At 32.8% G+C, this 23,437-nt stretch overlaps 4 protein-coding genes across 5 annotated transcripts; 2 read left to right on the forward strand and 2 right to left on the reverse strand.

Annotated features, from left to right (window-relative positions):
* Positions 1-2,548: 2,548 nt before the first annotated feature.
* LOC18053016 (protein NRT1/ PTR FAMILY 7.1) lies at positions 2,549-6,854 on the reverse strand. Of its 2 annotated transcripts, none has more exons than XM_006445861.2 (6): positions 6,587-6,854; positions 4,904-4,966; positions 4,638-4,782; positions 4,300-4,517; positions 3,627-4,186; positions 2,549-3,508 (listed from the first exon to the last, which is right to left on the reverse strand). In XM_006445861.2, exons 2-6 carry the CDS (start codon positions 4,952-4,954, stop codon positions 2,644-2,646), a joined length of 1,839 nt encoding a protein of 612 aa, XP_006445924.2. In that variant the 5' UTR covers positions 4,955-4,966; positions 6,587-6,854; the 3' UTR covers positions 2,549-2,643. The 2 variants fall into 2 exon arrangements, with proteins under 2 accessions (XP_006445924.2, XP_024047262.1); XM_024191494.1 differs by lacking the exon at positions 6,587-6,854 and adding an exon at positions 5,458-5,495.
* A 2,335-nt stretch (positions 6,855-9,189) lies between these two features.
* On the forward strand, positions 9,190-10,188 carry LOC18053018 (AP2/ERF and B3 domain-containing transcription factor At1g51120). The gene has a single exon (XM_006445862.1). The coding sequence runs from the start codon at positions 9,190-9,192 to the stop codon at positions 10,186-10,188; it is 999 nt and encodes a 332-aa protein (XP_006445925.1).
* Positions 10,189-15,425: 5,237 nt separating this feature from the next.
* On the forward strand, positions 15,426-19,294 carry LOC18053019 (enoyl-[acyl-carrier-protein] reductase [NADH], chloroplastic). Its single transcript, XM_024191987.1, has 13 exons — positions 15,426-15,692; positions 16,410-16,723; positions 16,813-16,922; positions 17,031-17,086; positions 17,171-17,255; positions 17,341-17,388; positions 17,744-17,818; positions 17,890-18,001; positions 18,144-18,195; positions 18,290-18,341; positions 18,445-18,502; positions 18,587-18,685; positions 18,787-19,294. Exons 2-13 carry the CDS (start codon positions 16,447-16,449, stop codon positions 18,939-18,941), a joined length of 1,179 nt encoding a protein of 392 aa, XP_024047755.1. The 5' UTR covers positions 15,426-15,692; positions 16,410-16,446; the 3' UTR covers positions 18,942-19,294.
* A 484-nt stretch (positions 19,295-19,778) lies between these two features.
* On the reverse strand, positions 19,779-23,128 carry LOC18053020 (non-structural maintenance of chromosomes element 4 homolog A). Its single transcript, XM_006445864.2, has 7 exons — positions 22,631-23,128; positions 22,448-22,528; positions 21,945-22,206; positions 21,751-21,841; positions 20,997-21,213; positions 20,806-20,897; positions 19,779-20,289 (listed from the first exon to the last, which is right to left on the reverse strand). The coding sequence occupies exons 1-7, from the start codon at positions 22,848-22,850 to the stop codon at positions 20,035-20,037; spliced, it is 1,218 nt and encodes a 405-aa protein (XP_006445927.1). The 5' UTR covers positions 22,851-23,128; the 3' UTR covers positions 19,779-20,034.
* Between the last annotated feature and the right edge of the window lie 309 nt (positions 23,129-23,437).

Consider the following 23,437-nt stretch of genomic DNA (forward strand, 5'->3'; position numbering starts at 1 on the left):
AATTCTAATTATATATTATCACTAAAATATATGTTGTATAAGATTTTCGTAATATTAAAATAACTTAAATTGGAGAAGATCCTAATCCATAATACAATAACACCAACAAATCAACAACAATGTTGCTTTAAAATAACTGTGTATATATTTAATATTTGCACCCGATTGCATTCATCATATGTAGCAAAAATGCAAAATCCAATGAAGCAAAATCTCTTATTTCACATGAAAGTAGTGGACCTTGAAAAATCGGGACAAGCCGCCACTGGAGTACCCAATGAGTGATGAGTCCCACCAAATGATGGATGACACATGATGAACAATGAAAAAAATCACTTCAAATATTAGGCCATGAAAAAGATGTGTGTGATCGCTAGGTTTTCAATTGATGGATATATACGCAAATAGACTGATAAGATATGACTTCTCAGTGCCTTTGAAGAAGCCATATCCATATCAGTTTAGCTGTCATAGCTCGGATTTTCAATTTTTCATTGCCACAGTCCATTAATATATATATATAATATTTTTTTTTTCAAAAAGAGAAATGATAATGATTATTATAGAGCTAAAAATTGACTTATAATTTCCTTATGCTGTCCAATTTTCGTTCCCTTTCCCTTTTGTTAAGCTTAAGACAATCAATCAAGATAAGACACCTGACGTAACCCTATTGTTTGCTTTGACAAATATTATTTCTGCAAATTTTCATATCTGGGGAAGGTAAAAACTGGACCCGTGCGTGTCAAATCTCATGTTACACAAATTTACACTGCAGAAATATATAATTATTGTGAGGAATATGTTTAGCACTAATTATTCAATGAGATAAAGTAATATCATGCTGAAGTAAAAGATTTCTTTATGTGCAAAAGGATTATCGTATGTATTGATCTGTTAAGAACAAACGGCCTCCTGTACACTAGGTTTCAAGGTGCATAGCATATTTATTTTTGTCTCGAGTCTAGATTTTACGCTCTTTAGACACCATGTGACTGTCGTCTTTGACCCTGAAACCACACGGCGTTATTTTACATCCATAGCAAAAGTTCTCATACTGTTTGAAAGGATACTCCTCATACACAGTCAAGTAAATCAACCTATGCAACATCCTGACACGTCACCCTTAGCTATTACATGATAATACAGGCCATCAAATATGAGTATGTGTGACTTATTGAATCGCCCTTTCCACGTCACGTATGCAAATCAAGTTGTCGAAGCCACACGATTTTAATGATTAATGATTGACAATAGCTTGACTGAAAACAACAAAACTGAGTAATAATAATGTGAATAGACCATTTAATTTGGTGTCGACATCTCATTTAATTTGTTAATCATACCTAATTGCAATAAGGTGACCCTCTTATATCTCTTTTTATTGGTGAATTTTCAAAATGGATTCGTCACCTCCTTTGCTCAATCTTCATCACACAGTTAATTTTTCCTCCCTGTGAGTTAGCAAATTGAATGGTGCGGTTCCCCACTTTGAATTGAAAACACAGCGTGATGACATAAACTAATGGGTGGATCATATTACAAACACTTTATTGAGTTTTATACCTTTTTTTTTTCCTTTCCCAGCTCCACGTGTTATTTATTAGTGACCTAATACTTCACTCAAAAAGCTTTCGTTTTATTTCGGGCATTTTGTATGCGTTACAGGTTTTTCTATCTTTAGTATTTAGTTATTAACAGGAAATTTATTCCAATATTATATTTTAAGGTGCAAAATACAGTTTCATCCTTTAACTGTGTCTCGAGACGGGATAAAAAAATTTACTTAGGAGAACAAAAATAAAATTTTATTTTGTAAGTAAACATTTTAGCACATAAATTGATTCCGAATGGTTGCAACAAATAATTGAAACCTTAAAGGAGACAAGAAATTAAATAAATAGTGTGCATTAAGAAGAGAGGGCATATATGAAACGTAATAAGAGAAAAAAGTTCTATTTGATATTTTGTAAAATTATTTTGAAGGTTTAGAATTTAGTTGTCTCATTTTGAAATAAACTACAAAAATGTGGTAGCTTTATTATTATTATTATTTTGAGAAGGGTAGCTCATTGATATTAGTAGATAATTAGTTAAAGAAAGTGGGAAAAGAAATTTGCTAGTTAGAGGAGGCATTTGACCTAGTCTCCCAGTAAAATCTAAAATTCAACAAATCGTCTCCCAAATCTTTTTTTCTTTTTAATTTTCAAAATACATTGGATATATACATAGTTTCTAGGAAGAATATCTCTTTCAATTCGCCGTCACAATATCTCCAAGCAGCTGTTTTTTGAATCTTGCAAAGAAAAATATTTAGTTGGTTACAATATGGATAATTACATGAGATCAATACCCATGATCAAATTACCCAAAGTCTAAAAATGAATACAAGCCAAAATCAAGTGAAAAAGAAAAACAAAGGCACCTATGAAATGGTAGAGTAAACCAAAACAAACTATATTGACAAAACTTCAATAAAACAAACATATCCAAATACCACAAAGCTTATCTTTGCACTATAAGGAAGCAATCATATCCCTAAGGTCAAGCTTCCTTATATGCCTTGCAAAACTTTTATTACAAGGAAAATGAAATGCCCTAGCAAGAAAGCAAAACGTAGAAGCTAATAACTAATTAATTAATTTAAACTCTTCTGAGCACATCATCTTCATCTAGTTTCATCTCCATTTCCTTCTCACAACTGTCCTCATCAAGGTTGATGCCTTTGTACCAATTTGCACAGATCAAGTAGATAACAAAATCGAAAGCTGTAAGCACAGCCAGAAGGAAGTAGAATCTATCCATGTGGCCTGTGTTCAAATCATCGGGAATCCATCCAGGCTTGTCGCCTTTAGCTGTGATTCCCATGACCATGACCACAAGAAGGCTGCTCACATAGTTTCCGAACGAAATCGAAGCCATACATAGTGAGCTTCCAAAGCTTTTGATCCCATCAGGGGCTTGCCCATTAAAGAATTCTAATTGCCCGACATACATGAACACTTCTGAGGCACCAACAAGGACATATTGTGGAATTTGCCAAAATATGCTTAAGGAACTTGCCTTTTCTCCGGGGCTAATATATTTGAGCCTTTGAATTTCAGTGGCACCAGCTGCTATCATTGCTAACATTCCAATTATTAGCCCAATTCCCATCCTTTGAAGCTCAGATAACCCTTTGGGGTTACCATTGAGTTTCCCGGCTACCGGCACTAGGATTTTCCGGTAGATTCCTGTGCAAATGAGGACACTGCAGATATCAAAAGCTGACATGCTGGCTGCCGGAAGGCGAAATTCTCCAATGTGGGAGTTCATCACGTCTCCTTGCTCAACAAATAGAGAAGCCATTTGTGTGAAGACCACTGAGTAAATTATTGTGCATAGCCAAATTGGTAACATTTTCAGAACACATTTGGCTTCTTCAACTTGTGTTACAGTGCATAGCTTCCACGGATTCTTTGGGCCAGCTAAGTCATTATCTGTTATTGTTGCTGCCTTGTCCAAAAACCTGACCAAATTCAACGCACAAACGTAAGCCAAACAATAATAGGGCACATACATGCTCGTATTTGCTCAGGTAACAGCTTAGATCAGGAGAGAATCATAAAATCAGATTAAATGCTTACTCAATTTCATTGCTGTGAAGGATCTTTCTGCTTCCTTTGATGGCAGATTCAGGCCCTGCAACTTCGTAAAGCTCATCAGAATTAGCCGGGACAACAACGTTCCATTTCCTAGCTGCAGCGATGAACACCTGAGCGACACGTGGCAACGGGTTGCCACAAGGCTTTACATACCGGTAACCAGGAGTCCCCATCAAGTATGAAAGTAAAGCAATGACAGCAGAAGCTAATGAAACCAAAAACCCTAAAGTCCACTTTCCTGAATCCTCATAATAGACCAAAATGGTGTTTGAAAAAAGTGACCCAACATTGAGAAAGAAGTAGAAATAGCAAAAGAAAAGTGTTTTTGATTGCCTCTCTTTAGGTTTTGATTCATCAAATTGGTCTGCACCAAAGGTGGCCAGTGTGGGCTGATGCCCCCCGTATCCAAAGGCGATGAGATAAATAGATAAGTAGAAAATGGCAGCAAATATTGAAGATAGTGGCTTGCAGCTTATGAATCCATCACCACAACCAGTTGGCTTGATCATTAAGAAAGAAAGTACTGATAGTAGCACCAAGCCCTAATCAAAACAATACGTAATCGCGGTTATAATTAATTAACTGGGATAACAAACAAGGTCTTTCTTAACGTGTGCTCCAAGCAAACATATGAACAAAATCTATTAAATCTTACCAATACAAAAATGAGCTGAAAGACAGCACAGGTTAAGTAACGCCCCCAGTAAGAATCGCTGAGGAATGCACCGATGAGAGAGCACATATAAACTGTACCAGTCCATTTGCTGACATTATTAGCAGCATTTGCATTTTCTTGTTGAAGAACTCTGGTTAAGAACAAAACCAAGTTCACACCAACTCCAAAGAAAGCTAGTGTTGCAAGGCCTTGATTTGCTGCATGAAACAAACAAACAAGAAATTAATTAGAATAAAATTGTAAGTGATGATTGATGAACCATGCTAAAATAAAAAACAAAAAAAAAAGGGAAAATTTTGTCATCACTGAAGTTGTACCTAGTAAGATGCTTGCATATTTCCAGCCTCCTTTGTTCTTTTCATGAATGAGATTCTTTCTTATGAAAGAAGTAAGCTTCTTTTCATCCTTATTGTTCTTGTTCGCAGCTTGTGCTTGTCCAGTGCTAATATTTTCATCTGTCACCTGTTTTATTAATTTAAGGAAAAAAAAATCAAAATCGTTAGTTATTTTTAAGCCAAACTACATGAATAAACATATTTTCAAAAATAATAATTAAAAAGATATATTAGTTTAATTTTCCAACCTTTAGCGTGATCTGGTTGGTGGAGTTGAGTACTGAATCCATAGCTGCCATTGAAGGTTGATTCTGTTCATTGAAAGCAACCCAATAACAAAATAGCAGAAACTATTCAGTACTGAAATTTACTATTAAATAGCAATAACCAACTCAACTTTATGTTTTATATACCAAACGATCACATTTATAATAGGAAGGCAAATTTAGCTAAACTCAACCAAAAATTCAAATGAACTTTTATGTTTTAATTTATTCACCCCCAAATATTATATCATACGTACACTTGATCCCCAAGAAAATGGAAACCGAAAAGTAGCAAATTTTTTTGCAATAGAGTATAGTACATAAAAGTATATAAAAATAACCATTATAAAGAAGTAGTTGTAACAACAGTAATATCATATTATCTTGAAAAGTGAAATGGAAGGAACATGAATTCGATGTAATACATGTAAAAGAACTTGAAATTTGATAAAAAATAATCTGTTAAATAGAACCTTTAAGCGTGCTTATGGAAACGTTTATAATGTAAAGTACAATAGAAGAAATTGAGTGCTTACAGAGAATAATTAAGAGAAGTGAAGATGAAGAAGAAGAAGTAATTGCCTATAGGCGCTATAGAAGAAGGCTGATAAGATTGGTGTGAGAGAGTTCAATATATAGAAAAAAAAAATTAGGGGAATATGAGAAGAGGGGGGTCATTTTCAAACTTTTATGATCTATACTATTGAGGAAAATTTTCTAAGAGAAATATAATGGATGAGAATTTTGAGAGGTGTGTTTGGAAAAGTGTGTGCCACAAATTTGGTCATTTGTTTCATAAAATATTGGTAAGTGGGGTTTAATTTTCACATGAAAATGATGCATTTTGTTTTAGCTAATCCTGATAATCTGTACTAAATATCAGTTTTGGTCTTATTATGCATATCAAGATATATTGTCACTTTTTCTCAACAATTTATCTATATATTTCATCATCAGGCATGAGGAGCAGTTATATATAAACAGTAAAGAACTGTGCACTTAAAACAAGTCATAAATTCAGTGGACCCATTGAAATGGACATATATCGATAAATGTTTCTATTTATGGCCTGCTGTTAAATGTTATTATCAAATTGATTACCTATAATCATATTGAAAAATATATATGTATTTTAGATGGCTATCATAGTAGCATCTAATAAGAAACAATTAAAAAAAACCAGATGAATCAAATAAAATTAAAATAAACTAGTTTTGCAATGTTTGTGATCGTTGCAAGTTTTTTTTTTTTCTTTTGCTGCTGCTATAAGATTTCTAATGAAGGTAACAAAGATGTGAAAGGATTTTTTTCTTATAAGACTTGTATTGATCTGTAGCACGCATGATTGAAAAATGGAAAGCCATATTATTTATATTAGCATTCTAAATTAAAGTTAGTAGAAAGCCAGATCCACACTACTTTTCCAATTAAATAGAAGAAAAAAAAGAAAAAGAAAATAAGAATAAAACACAATGCATGCTTGTTTCCAAACACAAGGAAAAACACTTTGAGTAAATCCCAGAAGAAAATTTTAGAAGTAGCATAGCACTATTCATTGTAAAGAATTATAAGGTGCCTAATATGAACACATTCTAAAGTCCTAGTCACATTCAAAGTTTAAAATGCAACTGAATAAGAACTACACACACACACACGTTCACTAACCTTTGAATAAATTTGACCACTAGTGATGGAGTAAAGCAGTCTTCGGCTGGAAGTGTGACGTATTCCGGTGAAGGCGAAGACCGAGTGTCGATTATAACAGGCGGCAAACGAGGCCCGTAATTCACTAGACTCGTCGTCAGGAAACTTGAAAAGTACACGTTGAAATCTGTTGTCATTTATTGTTGAAAATTTGATGAAAAATAATTTGGCCTTGCAGCTACAGGTGCCTTTTTGAACCGCTCTCAGCTAGAAGCTTATAATAAAAGCATGTTCAATTTCATAAAATAACAGTAATAATAATGATAATGACCTAAAAGCAAAAGAAAACCCTTAAAAAAAGTGCAGTGCTTGTGATTAAACAAGATTGTGAAGAAAGTACTGCCCAGAGAAGAAGCTTAATTAATTGGTCATAATAGTAGTGTAACGAACAATTAAAGTTTTATATTTATAGAGTAAAAAATTGGAGGTAACTGCTTCCTAGCAATATTAGGAGTCTGTTGCGTAACTGCTTCCTACTTAAACTCCAAAGTAAAATCTGAGCTTTTACCAAGTAAATATTTGGATTTGTGGATGCTCTTATTAGCTGTAATTAGATCTTCCATAATTTCGATTTATTAAGAATTTACAAAACGATAAAACTATCATTAAAAGAATAATAATAATAACATAGGCCGAAAAAAAAACTGTATACGGAAACTGACCCATAAAAAAAATTCTTGATAAATTAAATATAAACAATTTTATTTCAATGGTTGATTATTTTAGTTAAGGGTAGACAAATAAATTTGACTCTTTTTTTTTTCTCTTCCAAAATCTATCAAATATGTCTCTTAAAGAGATGGGTAGAAAGATTTTCACTCTTTTGACGTGTCCGGATTGACCACAATTATCAATCTTAAAAGACTTTTTTTCAATTTCTGGTCGGCTGTTTCTTTGAACGCTATTTTTCGCAATTTCACGCGAGAGAAATTCTCGATGTATTATCATAGACTTTTCGACTATTATTAATTATTCTTATTGAATGCAATTCAATGTATTAATTAGTTTATTATATGCTTACTTTTCTAAATGATATGTCATTAATTAATCATGACAATGTTTTTTTATAATAATTCATCATTAGTGAAATAATTTCATAACACTGATAAATGAATAGTGTCTTATGTGTCACATCATTTAAAATAGACATTTCGTATTTCAATTCTATAATTAATTCATTATTACTATTTTTAGCTTGCATTAATGTGATAAATAATTTCATAACTACTTTGTCTATTATCGTGGGGCCAGTTAAAATATGTTACAATACAAGACTTTGATGTCATCGAAATATTAAGTATCATGGAAACTATAACAAATTAAATTATTTGATTGTATATATTACTCATGACTTATTCCTTTTTTCTGTAATTTTTTTTTTCTAAAAGGCCTCTAAAATTCTTTTGTTAGAGAGAAATTAATTTGAAACTATCCGGAAATCATTTTTTAATCTTTCTTTATTATTTATTTCGGAAGTGCAGTCAATTACATGTCAAGTGAGCAACTAATTTATTTTCAAAAGTGAGAAAAAAAAAAGAATTTACAAGCTGGCTTTGCCAAAAATACCGAACTGAACAGTGTAAATATACTCTAGTGATTGATCAAGATTCTATAAACAAAACGAATCCAAGAAAAATTGTGTCAAGATAGATAAGATATGAGATCAAATTTACAAACTAAATTTGCTAGCTAGGCTGGATTTGTGCAACAATATTTAACTGATTAGTGTCATTCATACAATTTTTTATGACTAAATTAAAGATTTCGAAAACACTGATGAAAATACTATTGGTTCAAAATGAATGTATGAGTCAAAATAAATGAGGTGTTAGATTGTTTTGTACTAAACACGATTAATTTATTTACAAAATGTTGAAGTTACATAAAATTAGTAACCATGTCGACTATTGAATTTGTGTCGAGAATAAAATTGTACAATTTGACATAAAATGATATAATTTAATATGGTTAACTTCTTGGTGATATTCTAATTAACCACAAAACTATAAATAGGAGGGAACATTGTTTTGGTTAGGGTGAACATAAAATCATTCACATTCATGAAACAAACATAGAGTTAAGACACAACAAGTACATGGGTATTTTGTTCTTAATGTTACAATGACATTTTTCCTAAATTAAGACAAAACCACTTAAAAAGTTTGTTTCAACTTACTAACTCACTTGTAAACTGTTTATGTTATGAAGTAGTCTAAAAAGATTTAATTTGTTTTCACCTTTCTCTGTCACTGAAATAAAATTTAATTTGGTTTCAACTTGGCTGTCAAGGGAACCTAATTTTTGTTTAGTTTTTTGAACTCTTTACCTTCTTAATACAAAATCCTACCATTTTCATGCAACAGAATATCTAGTAATTACCAGATTTTTTCCATAATTTCTTATTCATTTCTGCCTTCTTTGCATCTTCTTTAAAACCTTCACCTTGCATCACTCAATTAATGTTTCATCAGTTCCATTTTTATCTCTCTGAAAAGTTTTGTTAAATTCATACTTTTGCTTCTTCTTCTTCTTCTTGTTTGAGTTTCAAAATTAACAAAAAAAAAATGGAAGAAGATGCATCAAGCATGGTGTCGAATGCGAAAACTAATGCGAATAACACAGAAGCTTCAGATTCAAACAACAGCACTTCTGGATTGCAGCCAGCTCCCAAGAGAATGAGACACGGCAAAAATGTATCATTGGTAAAATTTAAGGGGGTTGTGCCGCAGCAAAATGGCCACTGGGGTGCACAAATATATGCAAATCATCAAAGAATTTGGCTTGGAACATTTAAATCAGAGAGAGAAGCAGCAATGGCATATGATAGTGCAGCAATCAAGATTCGCGGTGGCGATTCTCATAGAAATTTCCCATGGACAGACACCAATAATCAAGAGCCTAATTTTCAAAACCAATATAGCACAGAAGCAGTTTTGAATATGATTAGAGATGGAACTTATCAACCAAAGTTTGCTGATTATCTTAGGGTTCAATCACAAAGAGAGGACAATAATTCAAATGCTAGCCTTAATCAAATAATGGTGCATGGAGATGAACAATTTGCTTATAGGCAACTTTTTCAAAAGGAATTAACGCCTAGTGATGTTGGTAAGCTAAATAGACTTGTGATTCCTAAAAAATATGCTGTTAAATATTTTCCTTTCATTAGTGAAAATGCTGAAGAAAATGCAATTAATGGAGGAGTAGATGACATGGAATTAGTGTTTTTTGATAAGTTAATGAGGCCGTGGAAATTTAGGTATTGTTTTTGGAGAAGTAGTCAAAGTTATGTATTTACAAGAGGATGGAATAGGTTTGTGAAGGAAAAAAAGTTGAAGGAAAAAGATATTATCACATTTTATGCATGTGAATGTGCAAATGGGGCAAAAGAGGGGCAAAATTTCTTCCTAGTTGATGTAATACATTGTGAAGGGCAGAATTGTAATGTGGTTAAAAAGCCAGTGCAATTGGAACAAATTACGGGGAAAATTTTCAGCTACAATGAGAAAGAATCCAATTCTGAAGAGAAAGGGTTTAAACTTTTTGGTGTACAGATTAATTGAGAGAAGCAGAAGATTCACTGATTAGTTTCATCTTAATTTTTAGTGTACTTTTTAATATTTTTTCTTTTTGGTTTTTTTCCCTTTTTATGGGTTTTATTGTTTTAGGGCTTGAGTATTCATGTAGATCAATTTAATTAATGTACAAAATCAGGCCAGTTTGAGCAATATATTCTTGGTTTTTAGATGTATATGAAAGAATATTTATCATTGAGATTGATGATTGCAAAATTGTTATCTAGTTTCAAAATAAATAAAAAAATCCCAAAAACTGTATAACTTTGTGTCTAGCTGCTTTCTAGTTTCTACTAATATTCAGTTGAACTAGTTAACTCAAATTGTTGGGGTTGCTTCATGTTGATTAATTTGATATTTTCATTGTGTTCATCAGTAAACTTTGTGAAAGAATTCTACTTTTCAAAATTCAAATGCAAATCCTCTTCCACTACACCACTAAAGATGCACAGAGTGATTGATGAAGCCTAGTAAAACAAATTATTAATAATATTATTATATTATTATTTTGGAGACAACACAGTAAAATGAATTAATCTAATTTCAAGCCAAAAATGAAAATGCAAATGAAAAGTCATGATAAGGACATGTCCATATAAATTATACTGTGCAACACCAGCTGCCACTGACTTACCAAATCAAACTTTTAGAATTGTTAAATTCAGTATTTCTTATTCATGAGATTAAAAGATGAGCTGTTTCCCACTCACCCATTTGAGTTTTGACTCTCTTTATTCTGGAATATTATATTTCATGGGTTGTCCCTCACTTTCTGTCACTCTTTTCTCCATCACTTCTGATTTTCATTTTGATTCTTTGCTGGCCGCTGTTGTTTTTCATACTAATTACTTTTCTCCGGAAAAATATTATAAATTAAAATTTAACGAAAGTCTCAATTTATACGCTTATAGCATGTTCTATAATTTTATTTTTTTATATATATAGTATAATTCAAAAATTTATACTGAGTAGAAGCAAAGATCAATTCCATATGTGGGTAACCAAAATCCTTCATAGAACAAGGCACTATAATAACCAAAACCAGCCCTTCGTTTTGGTGCCGATTGAAAACAATCATATTGTGATTCGCAAATTAAGTGAGATTAGTGACCTCTCAACTCAATCAAATACTTGCCAAATTCATTTCTGATCATGCATCTTACCCCCCCCCCCCTCTCTTTTTCGTGTATAAATTGAGCATGGTGGCTTTGAAAATTTTAAAATCAATAAGAGTGGAAATACATTATGTATTAAGTAATTGTACCAGTTGAAAAATAAAATAAAAATAAAAAGAAATGTATATGACATATAAATCTTCTCGAAAATTAAAATTAGGCTAATCCTTAACAGTCACAGCCACTACAACAAATACACTATTCATTCATTAAAATCAAAAACCATGATTTTATTATGCATATTTAAGATGAATGAATATATTTGTTTGATGAGCTTGTGGTGATCACAATTGATCAACTGTTTCATAAAATGATGAGCAATAAGAAAATTTTTCTAACCCTATATATACCCCAGAAAATGAAAAAAGGACACCATTTCTAATCATGATAGTTTTTTTTTTTTTTTTGCTTTTTTTGCAAATTTAAACTCATCATTTTATAACTAATCTGAAATTACTGTACTTGGGTCAATTCCAAATCTCAAAGGGAGACTCTGAAATAGTTGTTCACGTGATAACATACCAACTGAGAAACAAACTAAAACCTACCAAATGGAGGTGCCTGTGATAAAATGATAGAGACATGTAAGGTGATTTCAGGTGAGAGTGAGAGCCGTGCATGACTCACTTCTTCTGCTTCTACTTTTGTTGGCCATTGATTTCTCCGGCGAAACATGCTTTGCTCTTAGAGACATAGACATGCATGTGTGCAGGCCCTTGTATAATCCATTTGTCAAATTTTGGTTACACTATTTTTAAGGTAAATGTTATCGAAAAAAAGTATTGGATACTTCTAGTGCATTACATCACATCTTGCATCTATATTACTAACTTCTTCATGATTGGTTAATTAACTGTCGGTACAAACCAAAATTGAGAATTCGGAGCCAATAATGTCGAAGGGGTAAAATTAGACCAGAATCTAAAATTAAAAAGAGAAGAGGTCTAGAAATCTAGAGGACGAAACATTAAAATATTTAAGTTATGAGAGTAAAGTCTGAGAATATCTATTTTGAATACTAAAATAAAAAAAAAAATTGTGTTGAATCTCGTGAGAATTTTGAGAGAAGTATTAGAAGTTGCTTTATTCATAAAATGAGTATTGTGCTTGTCATAGTCTCTAAATTGAGTATTGATAATCGACCTTTATTATATCTCATTAATCTTCATTTTTCAGTTAGTTCTATTCAATTTTTTTTTAAAATAACATTTATCTCTTAATATATCTCATTTAATCCCATATTTATCCTTAATATAATTTTTTATCCTTTTTTTTAGACTCCCACCACATAAAACTTACAATCTCTATAATATTTCTCTTTCTTTTTAAGGCAACATTAGCTTCCTGTTCTATCTTCTTGATCTTTGAGGCCAGTAACAACAACTTTCTTTAAAGCAAATACTCATCTTTCAAAACTTGTTGGTTTTTTTCAAGAGTAATAATAGACATCCTAAATTTTTTATTCTAAATTTCTTCCAAAATGATGTGGCCTCTGATTTGCCTTTCATTAAGTAGTTGATATATTCAGATGAATTAATTGTATTATTTTACTATCCAATAAAAAAAAAAAAAAGCCACATCATTCAGGATAAAAATTTAGGATGTGTAGCACTACTCAACAATGATGAGCCAAGATTGCTGATTTTGAGTTAAGAAAGCTTCATGTCATCATGTGATGGGTTGAATAGATCGTGGGATTTCTAATCCAGTGGTATAGGTTGTGTCGATTGTGGTTGACTTTCTATTGCCAATGACAATTCCTCGGCCGTGAGAACAATAACACTAGCAATTTTTTTTAAATGTTATATTTTTATAAAAAATAACTTTAATTAAATTTTAAATTAATGGTTTTTAGAAATATCAATAAAAACGAATAAGAATTTCTTAATATAATAATTATTATTTAGCTTTGTTATATTAAGACATTATAATATTTCTAAATTTAAAAATACAAATTTCATGCCCATGGACATTCATGGATATACATATCAATATAGATAAAATTCATATCCATATCCAATATCTAGAATTGGATATGGATATATCTAGAATTGGATATGGATATAGACATTTCCATTATGGATAATTACAAATTTACATATATATAGATAATATCCATATCTAGTTGGATATTTGTCATCCCTGTATCATGTGATGTTTGATGAGTCTAGCTCCTAACACCCCTTTAAAACTTTAATGAAATCCCACTTGTTATATTTACATCATTTACCTCAATTAAAATTATGAAAAAGGACAAATATGATAATAGAGTTAATTAAATTTTAAACATACTTTTTAATAATAAAATTAGGTAATCTATTACTTCATTGTTTCAAAATTATTTTTGAGTTTATTAAAAAACTTAACTGTATCATAAATTAGGATTTAAAAACGGAGGGTTCATAATTTGCGGTGAAAAATATATTTTAATTTAGTTAAATTCATAATTGTCCTTTTATGTAATTTCATCTAGCAATAGAACTATAGTTACAAATATAAGGTTTTATAAGGATTTTACAGGGTGTGAAAAGCATTACTCATATTTGATCCATTAACAACAAAAAGAGTTCTGGACTCCATTTCCTTGGGAAGATTAAGGTCCACGTATCCTCATTATATACTGGGTTTAGGCCCATGAGCGGTAGTTAATGAGTTGCATTTTTCATGGGCCTTAAGCCCAATATGTCTCCTAATAGTACATCGTCCTTAGCCTTTTTTTTTAATATTTATCAGCCAATACTTTTTTGAATTTTAAAAAAATTATATTTAATATCTTTTTTTAAAACATTATGTTATAAGTAAATAATATTTCAATTTAAAAAAAAAAACACTAGTTCCTCCTTCATCTCAATGATAACATATCTTAAATATTGATCAAGTCTCATATATAAGCTCTATCTAACTTATCTCTATGATAATATATTTTAAATATTACAGTCTACTAACATTTATAATTACAAATCTATTATGGTAATCTTGGATCAACTAGAAATTTATTAGAATAATTCTAAATCAAGTCTATTGAAGAACAACCAAGATTTCTATCTCTCATAAATACTGGAAGAAAATATACTATACCCACATTAGTAGGAGATAGCTCTACCTTCACTCAATCGCAATTTTTTTAAAATTAGGGGAAGAATATAGTCTCACCACTAGAGGGACTCAAAACTCACTCTCTTAAAGATAACATAGAATAATCTACACATATAATCAAATATGTTGTTTAAGAGAGAGAGAGAGAGAGAGAGAGAGAGAGAGAGAGAGAGAGAGAGAGAGATCTCACTAATAATAAAGGAAAACATATCAACATCCTATAGGGTGATTCTGATTTGAAAATAGAAAAATTATGATACGAAAAAGGTAATATGAACCCAACAAAAACACAACCAACCGTCACCAAACAAAGCCCAACTTCATTAACACGATTTATGGAGAGGATTATCAAAAAGGCCCCTTAACTTTATTTTGCTGTAATTAATGCATAATATATCTATTTGTCTTAGGTCCCTCGCCCAATAAACCCCTAATGAAATTACCTTTATATTGATGAATTTAGATGATTTATTTCTTTTTTATAATGTTATGTCTCACAGTCTCGGCGTAACTTTAAAAAAAAAATCAACACGCTTGTTTTAAAGTAATTAAAATTACTAACGGTTGCACTTTAAAAATTAAGTTAATTTTATCACATAATTTTATCATAAAAATTTAAAATATTTTTATTATTTTTATTAAAATTAATATTTAAAAGTCATAATTACCACGAACTAACAATATTTATTTCATAACTATAACTTTTTTTATAACAGCCACAATTTTTAAAGCACAGTACATCAATATAAAAGAACACCTAAAAGTCAGCAATGCCTTGATCTCAAAAGCGTAAAAAACGTATAATAAAACTTATACTAAAGGACAATTTTGTCAGCTCAATAAGGATTAGAACCTGTTTCATACAAATGAACAAAATATGTACTTCTTTGGAAAAATATAATAATGCATGGAGTTAGATGATAAAAAACAACAGTTCCAAAGTAAGTAGCTAAAACCCACAACTGCCTTTCAGTTTTCTCCATCTGTTTTGCACTTTTCGACATTTACGAAGCGTCCTCCATCAGTTTCTCTCCAAACAGGGACAGTCACGACACTACAAAGCCTCGATCTCATCGAACTCAACTACTTTAAACTCTCGAAAGCTTCATCAGCTTTTGTTTTCTTTCAGAGGAACCCCCCCAAAAGAGAAAGAAAAAAGCCATTTTTTTTAACTCAATACTTCTCTCTTTTCCTCACATTGGCGCTTCCAATCGTTCAAAGGTACCATTTTTTCTTGCACTTGAAGTTCATTGTGAGATGGGGTTTTGTGTTTTTGGAGATTTATGTGAAATGTAGTAGTGGGTTTGTGCTAAGTTTAGAGAGTGTTTGATTGGTGATTAATTTGTTAGATTTGAAATCAAAGTTCAATATTATTTTAGGAAAATATAAAAGATCGAAGTAAAGTTGGGTACTTTTTCAATTTAGTTTTTATTTAAATGTTAAGCTAATGTGGCTCTATAATTAATGGTACGTGTGATTTTAATTTGTCCTAGTGTAATTGTTTGTGGAGAAAAATGAAAATGCCGGAAAATTACAGAAGCTAAATACCTGGATTCTGTTGTGATTGTATTGGTTTTGTTGAATCTGTTGCAATTTAATCTGTTATTTAGTTGAGAATGATTGATTTACTCTACTGCTCTGGTTAATATGACAGATATAAGTTCATAAATCATAACTGATCAATATTGTTTATGTTTTATCCAATGTGGTTTGGAGAAGTTGATAGTTTTAACTTCCTCGGATGAATCTTTCATTTGGTCACGGGCCGAAAAGAAATAAGAATCTTCAACTTCTCTTATAGGTCTTTTTAATTGGATGTATCTCTGCTTGCACTGAAATCTGGATTATAAACAATCTATGTCTAATCTAGTGCATCATATTGTAATTTAGCACAGAAACACTAATTGTACTGGAGCTGCTCCTTGTATAATTTTACAGGTATTTATTTTCCTCTGCAAGAGTTGGTGCATTGAAAATGGCGGCAACAGCAGCTTGTAGCCTTCAAATGGCAGCAGTAAAGCCATGCATTTCCTCTTCTCACAGAGGTGTCAAAGCAGGTGTTGCAGTTGTTGGTGGCAACTCCAAGGGGGCATTGTGGACCAAGCTTTCTAGTGCTTCTCACATATCATCTGGGCAACCTTTCCTGCGGAGTTTTACATCATCTTCAGTAAAATTTGATAAGGTTGTAACAAGGGCAATGGCTGAATCTAGCACTAACAAGCCTATTTCCGGATTGCCTATTGATTTGAAAGGTCAGTTAATATCCTTGCTCCTCCTCGTCTGTAATAACTGAAAATTAAAAGTTTTGATCCCTAACTAACGATGGAACTAATATTTATAGGTAAGAGGGCATTTATTGCTGGTGTAGCTGACGACAACGGATATGGTTGGGCTATAGCAAAATCTCTTGCTGCTGCAGGAGCTGAAATTTTGGTTGGAACATGGGTTCCTGTAAGCGACTGAACTTTCATTCTGGTGTTTTTCCCTTTAACATTAATGCTGATTTTTCTGTCCTCATAAGAGAATATTCATTTACTGATGTAGAAGCTTCTTTTGTAGGCTTTGAACATTTTTGAAACCAGTCTGCGACGTGGAAAATTTGATGAATCTCGTGTGTAAGTCCTTATACTTGGTTTATTTGGCATTGTAGTGGGGTAATTCTGGTGCTTGGACTTACTAAAAATATTTTGATAATCCAGGTTGCCAGATGGTTCTTTGATGGAAATCACTAAAATATATCCCCTAGATGCTATCTATGACAAGCTTGAGGATGTGCCTGAGGATGTAATGAAATATGTAGTTTCTAATGTGTATGCGAAAGTAGGTGACTGCTTCTGCAATAACAATTTTTTCTTGTCATTTTCTGCAGGTAAAATCAAACAAGCGCTATTCAGGGTCCTCTAAATGGACTGTTCAGGTATAGTTCCATACATATTGTTTCATCCGTTTACCACTGAGATTTTCTGTTACCTTCTTATTTGATAACTTGTAACTCATGTGCTCACTGAAAGGTTAGTTTTTCACCAAAAGCTATGATCAGAATTTTTATGTCTCATAGGTCATTCATTAGTTAGCCACAGATCATAATAGCCCCTTTTGGGCCTAACACTAGCTTCACCACAAGCTAATGATGAAGTTGATACTGTTTTTAATGCATTTTAAGAACTGGCTTTTTTTTTTATTTTTTTATTTTGTCCTTGATAATTCAATACCACATTTATTTGATTTGATATGATTTCTGATGTTGTGACTGCTTTCCAAATGTGTTGCAGGAATGTGCTGAATCTGTCAAACAGGATTTTGGCAGCATTGACATCCTAGTGCACTCACTTGCCAATGGACCAGAGGTACCCTGGTTCTGTAAATAAAATCACTGTGATTATCTCGTCTGTTCCTGACAATTTTAATCCGTTAACAGGTGAGCAAGCCTCTGTTGGAGACTTCAAGGAACGGGTATCTTGCGGCTTTATCTGCTTCGAGTTACTCTTATGTTTCTCTACTCAAGCATTTCATTCCATTAATGAACCCAGGCATTTCCTTCATTCTCCAATATGATAATGCTTTTCATTTTATCTTTCTAGTGCCTTATTATATTATGTACGATTAGGTCAAAAAAGTACATAGGTCGAAAAAGTAAATTTCAAGGATCTAAACTGAGTTTTACTCATGTAGGTGGTTCTTCACTTTCGCTTACATACATTGCTTCCGAGAGGATCATTCCAGGGTATGTTTGCCGTGCATTTTTTTTTGTACCATTAATACTAGTTGATTTGCGCCTTCTTTGCATGTGATAAGTTTTTGAGCTATGTAATTCACAGATATGGTGGAGGAATGAGTTCTGCTAAAGCTGCACTAGAGAGTGACACACGAGTGAGTTTTCATACCTTCTCTGCTCATGCTTTGCTTGTAATCGTGGTTTTCAATTTTTTGTTTAATCTTGATTCTTATTAGTGGCTTTTTCTTGATTGCTTAGGTGCTTGCTTTTGAAGCTGGGAGAAAACACAGAATCAGGGTCAACGCCATCTCGGCTGGTATAGTTGCCACATTATATTATTTTACCTCATTGTCTCTGAGGTTTGCATTTGTCACCTCACATTTTATGAATTGGTTCTCAGGTCCGCTGAGAAGTCGTGCTGCAAAAGCAATTGGATTCATTGATACAATGATTGAATATTCATTAGCCAATGCACCATTGCAGAAAGAATTATCTGCAGGTGATTTTCAAGAATCTCATTATATTTTTATCTTCTTATTATGCCTGAAGGTCTGTTCTTTTTTTATCACGATGACTGAGTTAGATAAATTAACGAAACAGATGAGGTGGGGAACACTGCTGCCTTCTTAGCATCACCTTTGGCCTCCGCCATCACCGGTGCTGTAATCTATGTTGACAATGGTCTGAATGCAATGGGAGTCGGAGTCGACAGTCCAATATTTAAAGACCTTGACATTCCAACAGACAAGCACTAGAAGGGGGTACCCGATTATCAGCACTACCCCACTCCATAGGACACCTAGGTCAGCGGCACCCCTTTTCTTGTGAGAATTTCTGTATTACCTTTTCAGGGATTGAGCTTGAGTATAAACTTTTAGTCAAGTCAACAACTTTAAATTGTGTTTTCAGTGTTAGTGCTTAGTTTGAACGTCTAAACTCAAGGTTTCATTGTGCTTCAATTCAGTTGTAAGATTGCTTCCCAATCTAATAAAACATACCAAAGGTAATCTGAATTCTGAGCCAGATGAGAATTTAAACTCAAAGATGGCAGGAACTATATCTTTGCTCGCAGGTTTCAAAACTCAGATCTCAAATCAACTGAATTAATTGGCACTCGATAATGTGCTGGGATAAAGGAAACTTATATTTTCACTTTTAGGTGTTTGTTCAGAGTTTCTGTTAGATTAATTTTTCGGCTTGCTAAACCAAGCCCTTTTGTGTGTGTTATCTTTTCAATTATATGCAAGCAAATGCTAACCATCCACCAACGTTAACTACTTTCATAGTTGCTCAGAAATTTATTTGAGACAAGTATTAAAGCATTGGATCTTTTGCAGCGTTGGAATACGATTACCAAACATATAGAATTATGATTTGATGGGTCCATTGAGAACCGAAGCCATTTTTGGTCCTTCCTAGTCCCGATCATATAAATCTTGAATGCCAGTGTATGTCATTTATTGAAATCTTATGACGTGTATTTACTAGTGTATAAATATAATTAACTAAGAGAAAATATTCAACAACAGATTATGCATACAAGTAGTCGAGATTTTTGCTTATAAGAAGCTTTTGAATCACAATAATCCCAGACGGTTCTAAGAAAGGTTTTTTTTTTCCCGAAATTAATGCAGCAAAGAAGCCTTCTTTATACAAAAACAATTAATTCGCCGTCATAGTTGATAACCAGAATCAAAGCATTCTTCAATTTAACAATGTCTTATAAATTAACGCAGCCGAGGAAGATGAAACAGCATCACAAAACCAAAGATTGCGATATAGAATCTACAAAATAAGGTTACCAACTAGGTATTTACCCGCTCCTATATACACATCGGCACCTCTTACTCAGATGATTTTACGCTTGCATCTGAGCATCCTGGTGGATCTTTCAGCAACATCATCTTCAGGAGAGTCTTCCACAACTGATTCTTCTCTTATGACCAAGCCACGGTTCCTAGACAATTTCCTGATTGGCGTTGTGCGTGATGCTCCTTCAGTGTTGTTGTATGAAGCTTGTTCTGCTTGAGGCACTGGTAAAGCATTTGAACTCTCCCTATGTGGCATCAGCTCCTCGCCGGCAGGCACCACATCCTTCATCAACTGCATTACATGTATCATTGAGTTAAGATTTCATGGAAACAATTAGTTCATGCAAGAAACAGAAGAAAATATAAATTAAGCATATGGTGCTGCAAGTAAGTCCACATCATTACTCCATTAACCATGAATAGCACAAGGCATCTAAGAGTCAAGTGCAAGGAAGTTGACAATAACTTACATCTTCTATCCAGTAAGCAAAAGTAACACATCCTATTGAAGGTTCTCACCAAATTTATTTGCAAAGGAAACCAATCAATCATCTTATACTTCTTGTAAGAGTTGGTTTGACAAAACAATATTGCATAATAGCTTCAAAGGCATAATTAATAGTCATCTGATCAGATTCCCTTGACCTATTTTATGCTTAGAATGGACCAATATTGCGATCAGACATACAGCGAATTATCAGATAAACACTGAAACTATCTAATACAGCATATGGATCAAAACTGGTATAGTTAAGAGGAACGTCTAATACAGCATCATAGCTCATAAGAAAAGAATCTTTTTCCATACCTTCCAATCCTTGAAGTCATATCGGAACACAAAGTGACTATATTTGACCTGGCCTGACATAACAGAATCAGCAGAGGGAGCATTCCTAGGTGCTGAAAGAGGGAAAAAGAAAAAAAGTGTGAACCAAAAGCACATAAGGTACACAGCAACCAGGAAAAAGAAACAATTGATCACATTGAAACATATCTTACCAACTAGATGAAAACCATGTTCATTAACAGCTATTTCAACCCGCCCATCTTTAACTAAGAATGACAGAGCAAACAAATTCTCGACTGTCTGTGCAAAAGATCTTCTATTCAAAATCAAACTTTCAAGTCTGACACTTTTCTTTCTTCTTAAGATCTCAAACATTGTTGTCATATTCTTATCGGTATCTGTTTTTTCTACTGCCTCAGAATCATCAACCTGCCAAACATAAACTGTTAGCTTACATAACCTTAAACAGTTGCAAGACCAATTGCAGGGAAAAAAGGTCATGATCCATTGGCAAAGTATATCAATGTAAATCAAGGACCAATATAGTTCACAACACTATAAGAAAACTCTAGTCCAACATCTGTTATAGTGAGGCAAGCATGTCAAGCAGAAATCCCATGCAGGGGAACTTTCAAAGAGTCCATGTAAGACCAGTGAAAATCAAATGTTTATGTACACAATGGCCATTCTCATAGGGCAAAATATGAAACAAAGATAAAATGTCAAGCAAAAAAATAACTTTCAGTATCACAATGTACCTCAATATCCAACATGAAAGCTATACTGAAAATGATGGTAACACATTAAATGTCCACTGATCTTCTTTCTTTACAACTTTTTTTTCCCCCTTGAAAAATGTCATGATGTGATTCAGAAACAATCATTGCATGTTCAGAGCAACCACAGCTAAATTTCAGTACATTTTCCAATTAAATAGCACCAAATGAAAAAAGAAAAAAATTTCACCTCCTCAGGCTGAGCAGTTTGAGTAGGCTTTTCCCGTTTCTTACGAACCACAACCTTCCTTTGTTTCACCTCAGTCTTCATAGGCCCAAGCCTTTAACCAAACAACATGAAGAAAAGCAAAACCAAAGCAATATGTTAGAACTCAACCACTTAAAGGAAATGTAAACAAGAATAATACATAAATAAAAACTCACATGGTGGAACAGCCATGGCATGCTGATAAAAAGGGTGAAACAGCAAGGCCAACATCTTTCCAATTGATTGACATCTGGGCATTATTATTCCCTTGTGAGGACAATCTGTTACTGTTGGATTCCCCAAACATGGTGAGCAAACAACTGACAAAATCCGTTGGGGTAACACCCTCATTGGACTGTGACTTCACAGAAGTCACCAATGTGCTGGTAATATCCAACAGTGCTTCCGCATCTGCTACCTGCTCCCTTGGCTTTTGCACTGCAAATAAACCCAATTTGGTATTATATCCCAAAAATTTCAAATTCACCCAAATAATAATAGTGGTAATTAACATTTTCCCTAAAACTGATACACAGCAGCTCAAAGAGTTTAAATAAACTGATTTGGTATTCAATTTCGTTATAAAATTCAGATTCATCCTTTAAAAATGGTTCTACATTTTCTGATATTTCTACAAGATAACAATAAAAAATTTCCGAAAAATGTTAAAAGTAATTACCATCTCTATGCAAATTCTGAACTTCTTTGAGGATAGTGTTAAACTTCTTTGAATCCACTCTCGTCAAATCATCTCTCTGATCTGCAAATTTTATTTTTTAAAAAAAAAATAAAGTTAAATGAATAATAAATATTTAAAAAAATTGAAGCCTCAAATTTTTTCAAAATTATTATTTTTTCTAACCTTGAATCTTGCTCAAAACGGCGAGGTACTTAGAACGAAGAACTCTCCGCTGAACTGTGTCTTGTGGCTGATTCGTCCGAGTCGACTCATTGTCAAGGTTCTCATCGGCGCCGTTTCGACTCAGTTTCTCCCGCTTCACAGTCCTGAGTAGCTGCTCCGACGAGTCGTCGACTCGGCCTCTGCTGCTGCTCCCGGCCTCTCGCTTCACCGCTCTTCTCATGATTCCAGATCCTCAAATCAAAATCAAGAAACAAAAGAGGGGAGAATTTTTTTTTTAACTTTATATTTTCGGAATTTTTGAGAGAAAATGGGGTGTGATTTGAAGAACTGAATGTGTTTTGATATTTGACTTTTTTATTATCAGAGAGCGCGGGCGGGATGAAACTTGAAATAGAGTGGGAGATATTTTAATTTTTGGGGAAATTGTGTGCGGTGAGAAGTGAATTTTTTATTTTTGAGTTTCTAAAAGAGAAGAATTAGAGTAGGCTCTTCAGTGTGTAAACTGTAAAAGAGAAAGGAAAATAAATAAAAATTGGAAGTAGATTTTCCCGCGCGGCAAGTTTACTCCAATTTGGTGGTTGTCTTATATACATGTGTGTGTGTATAAAATTATTTTTAAGTGTGAATGTCTGTATTTTTTTTTAATGTAAATAAATTTTTAAATCATACGATTTAAAAAAAATTAATTTTTTAATAAAGTATAAAATTGTGAAATTTAAAATATTTAAGAGAATTAAAAATTAATTAAAATATATTCGTATGAAAATAAAATAAGGACATCCGCACGGGAGAAAGACTCTCTTCTTA

This window comes from Citrus clementina, unplaced genomic scaffold, assembly GCF_000493195.1.
Source record: "Citrus clementina cultivar Clemenules unplaced genomic scaffold, Citrus_clementina_v1.0 scaffold_2, whole genome shotgun sequence".
NCBI classification, from domain to species: domain Eukaryota; kingdom Viridiplantae; phylum Streptophyta; class Magnoliopsida; order Sapindales; family Rutaceae; genus Citrus; species Citrus x clementina.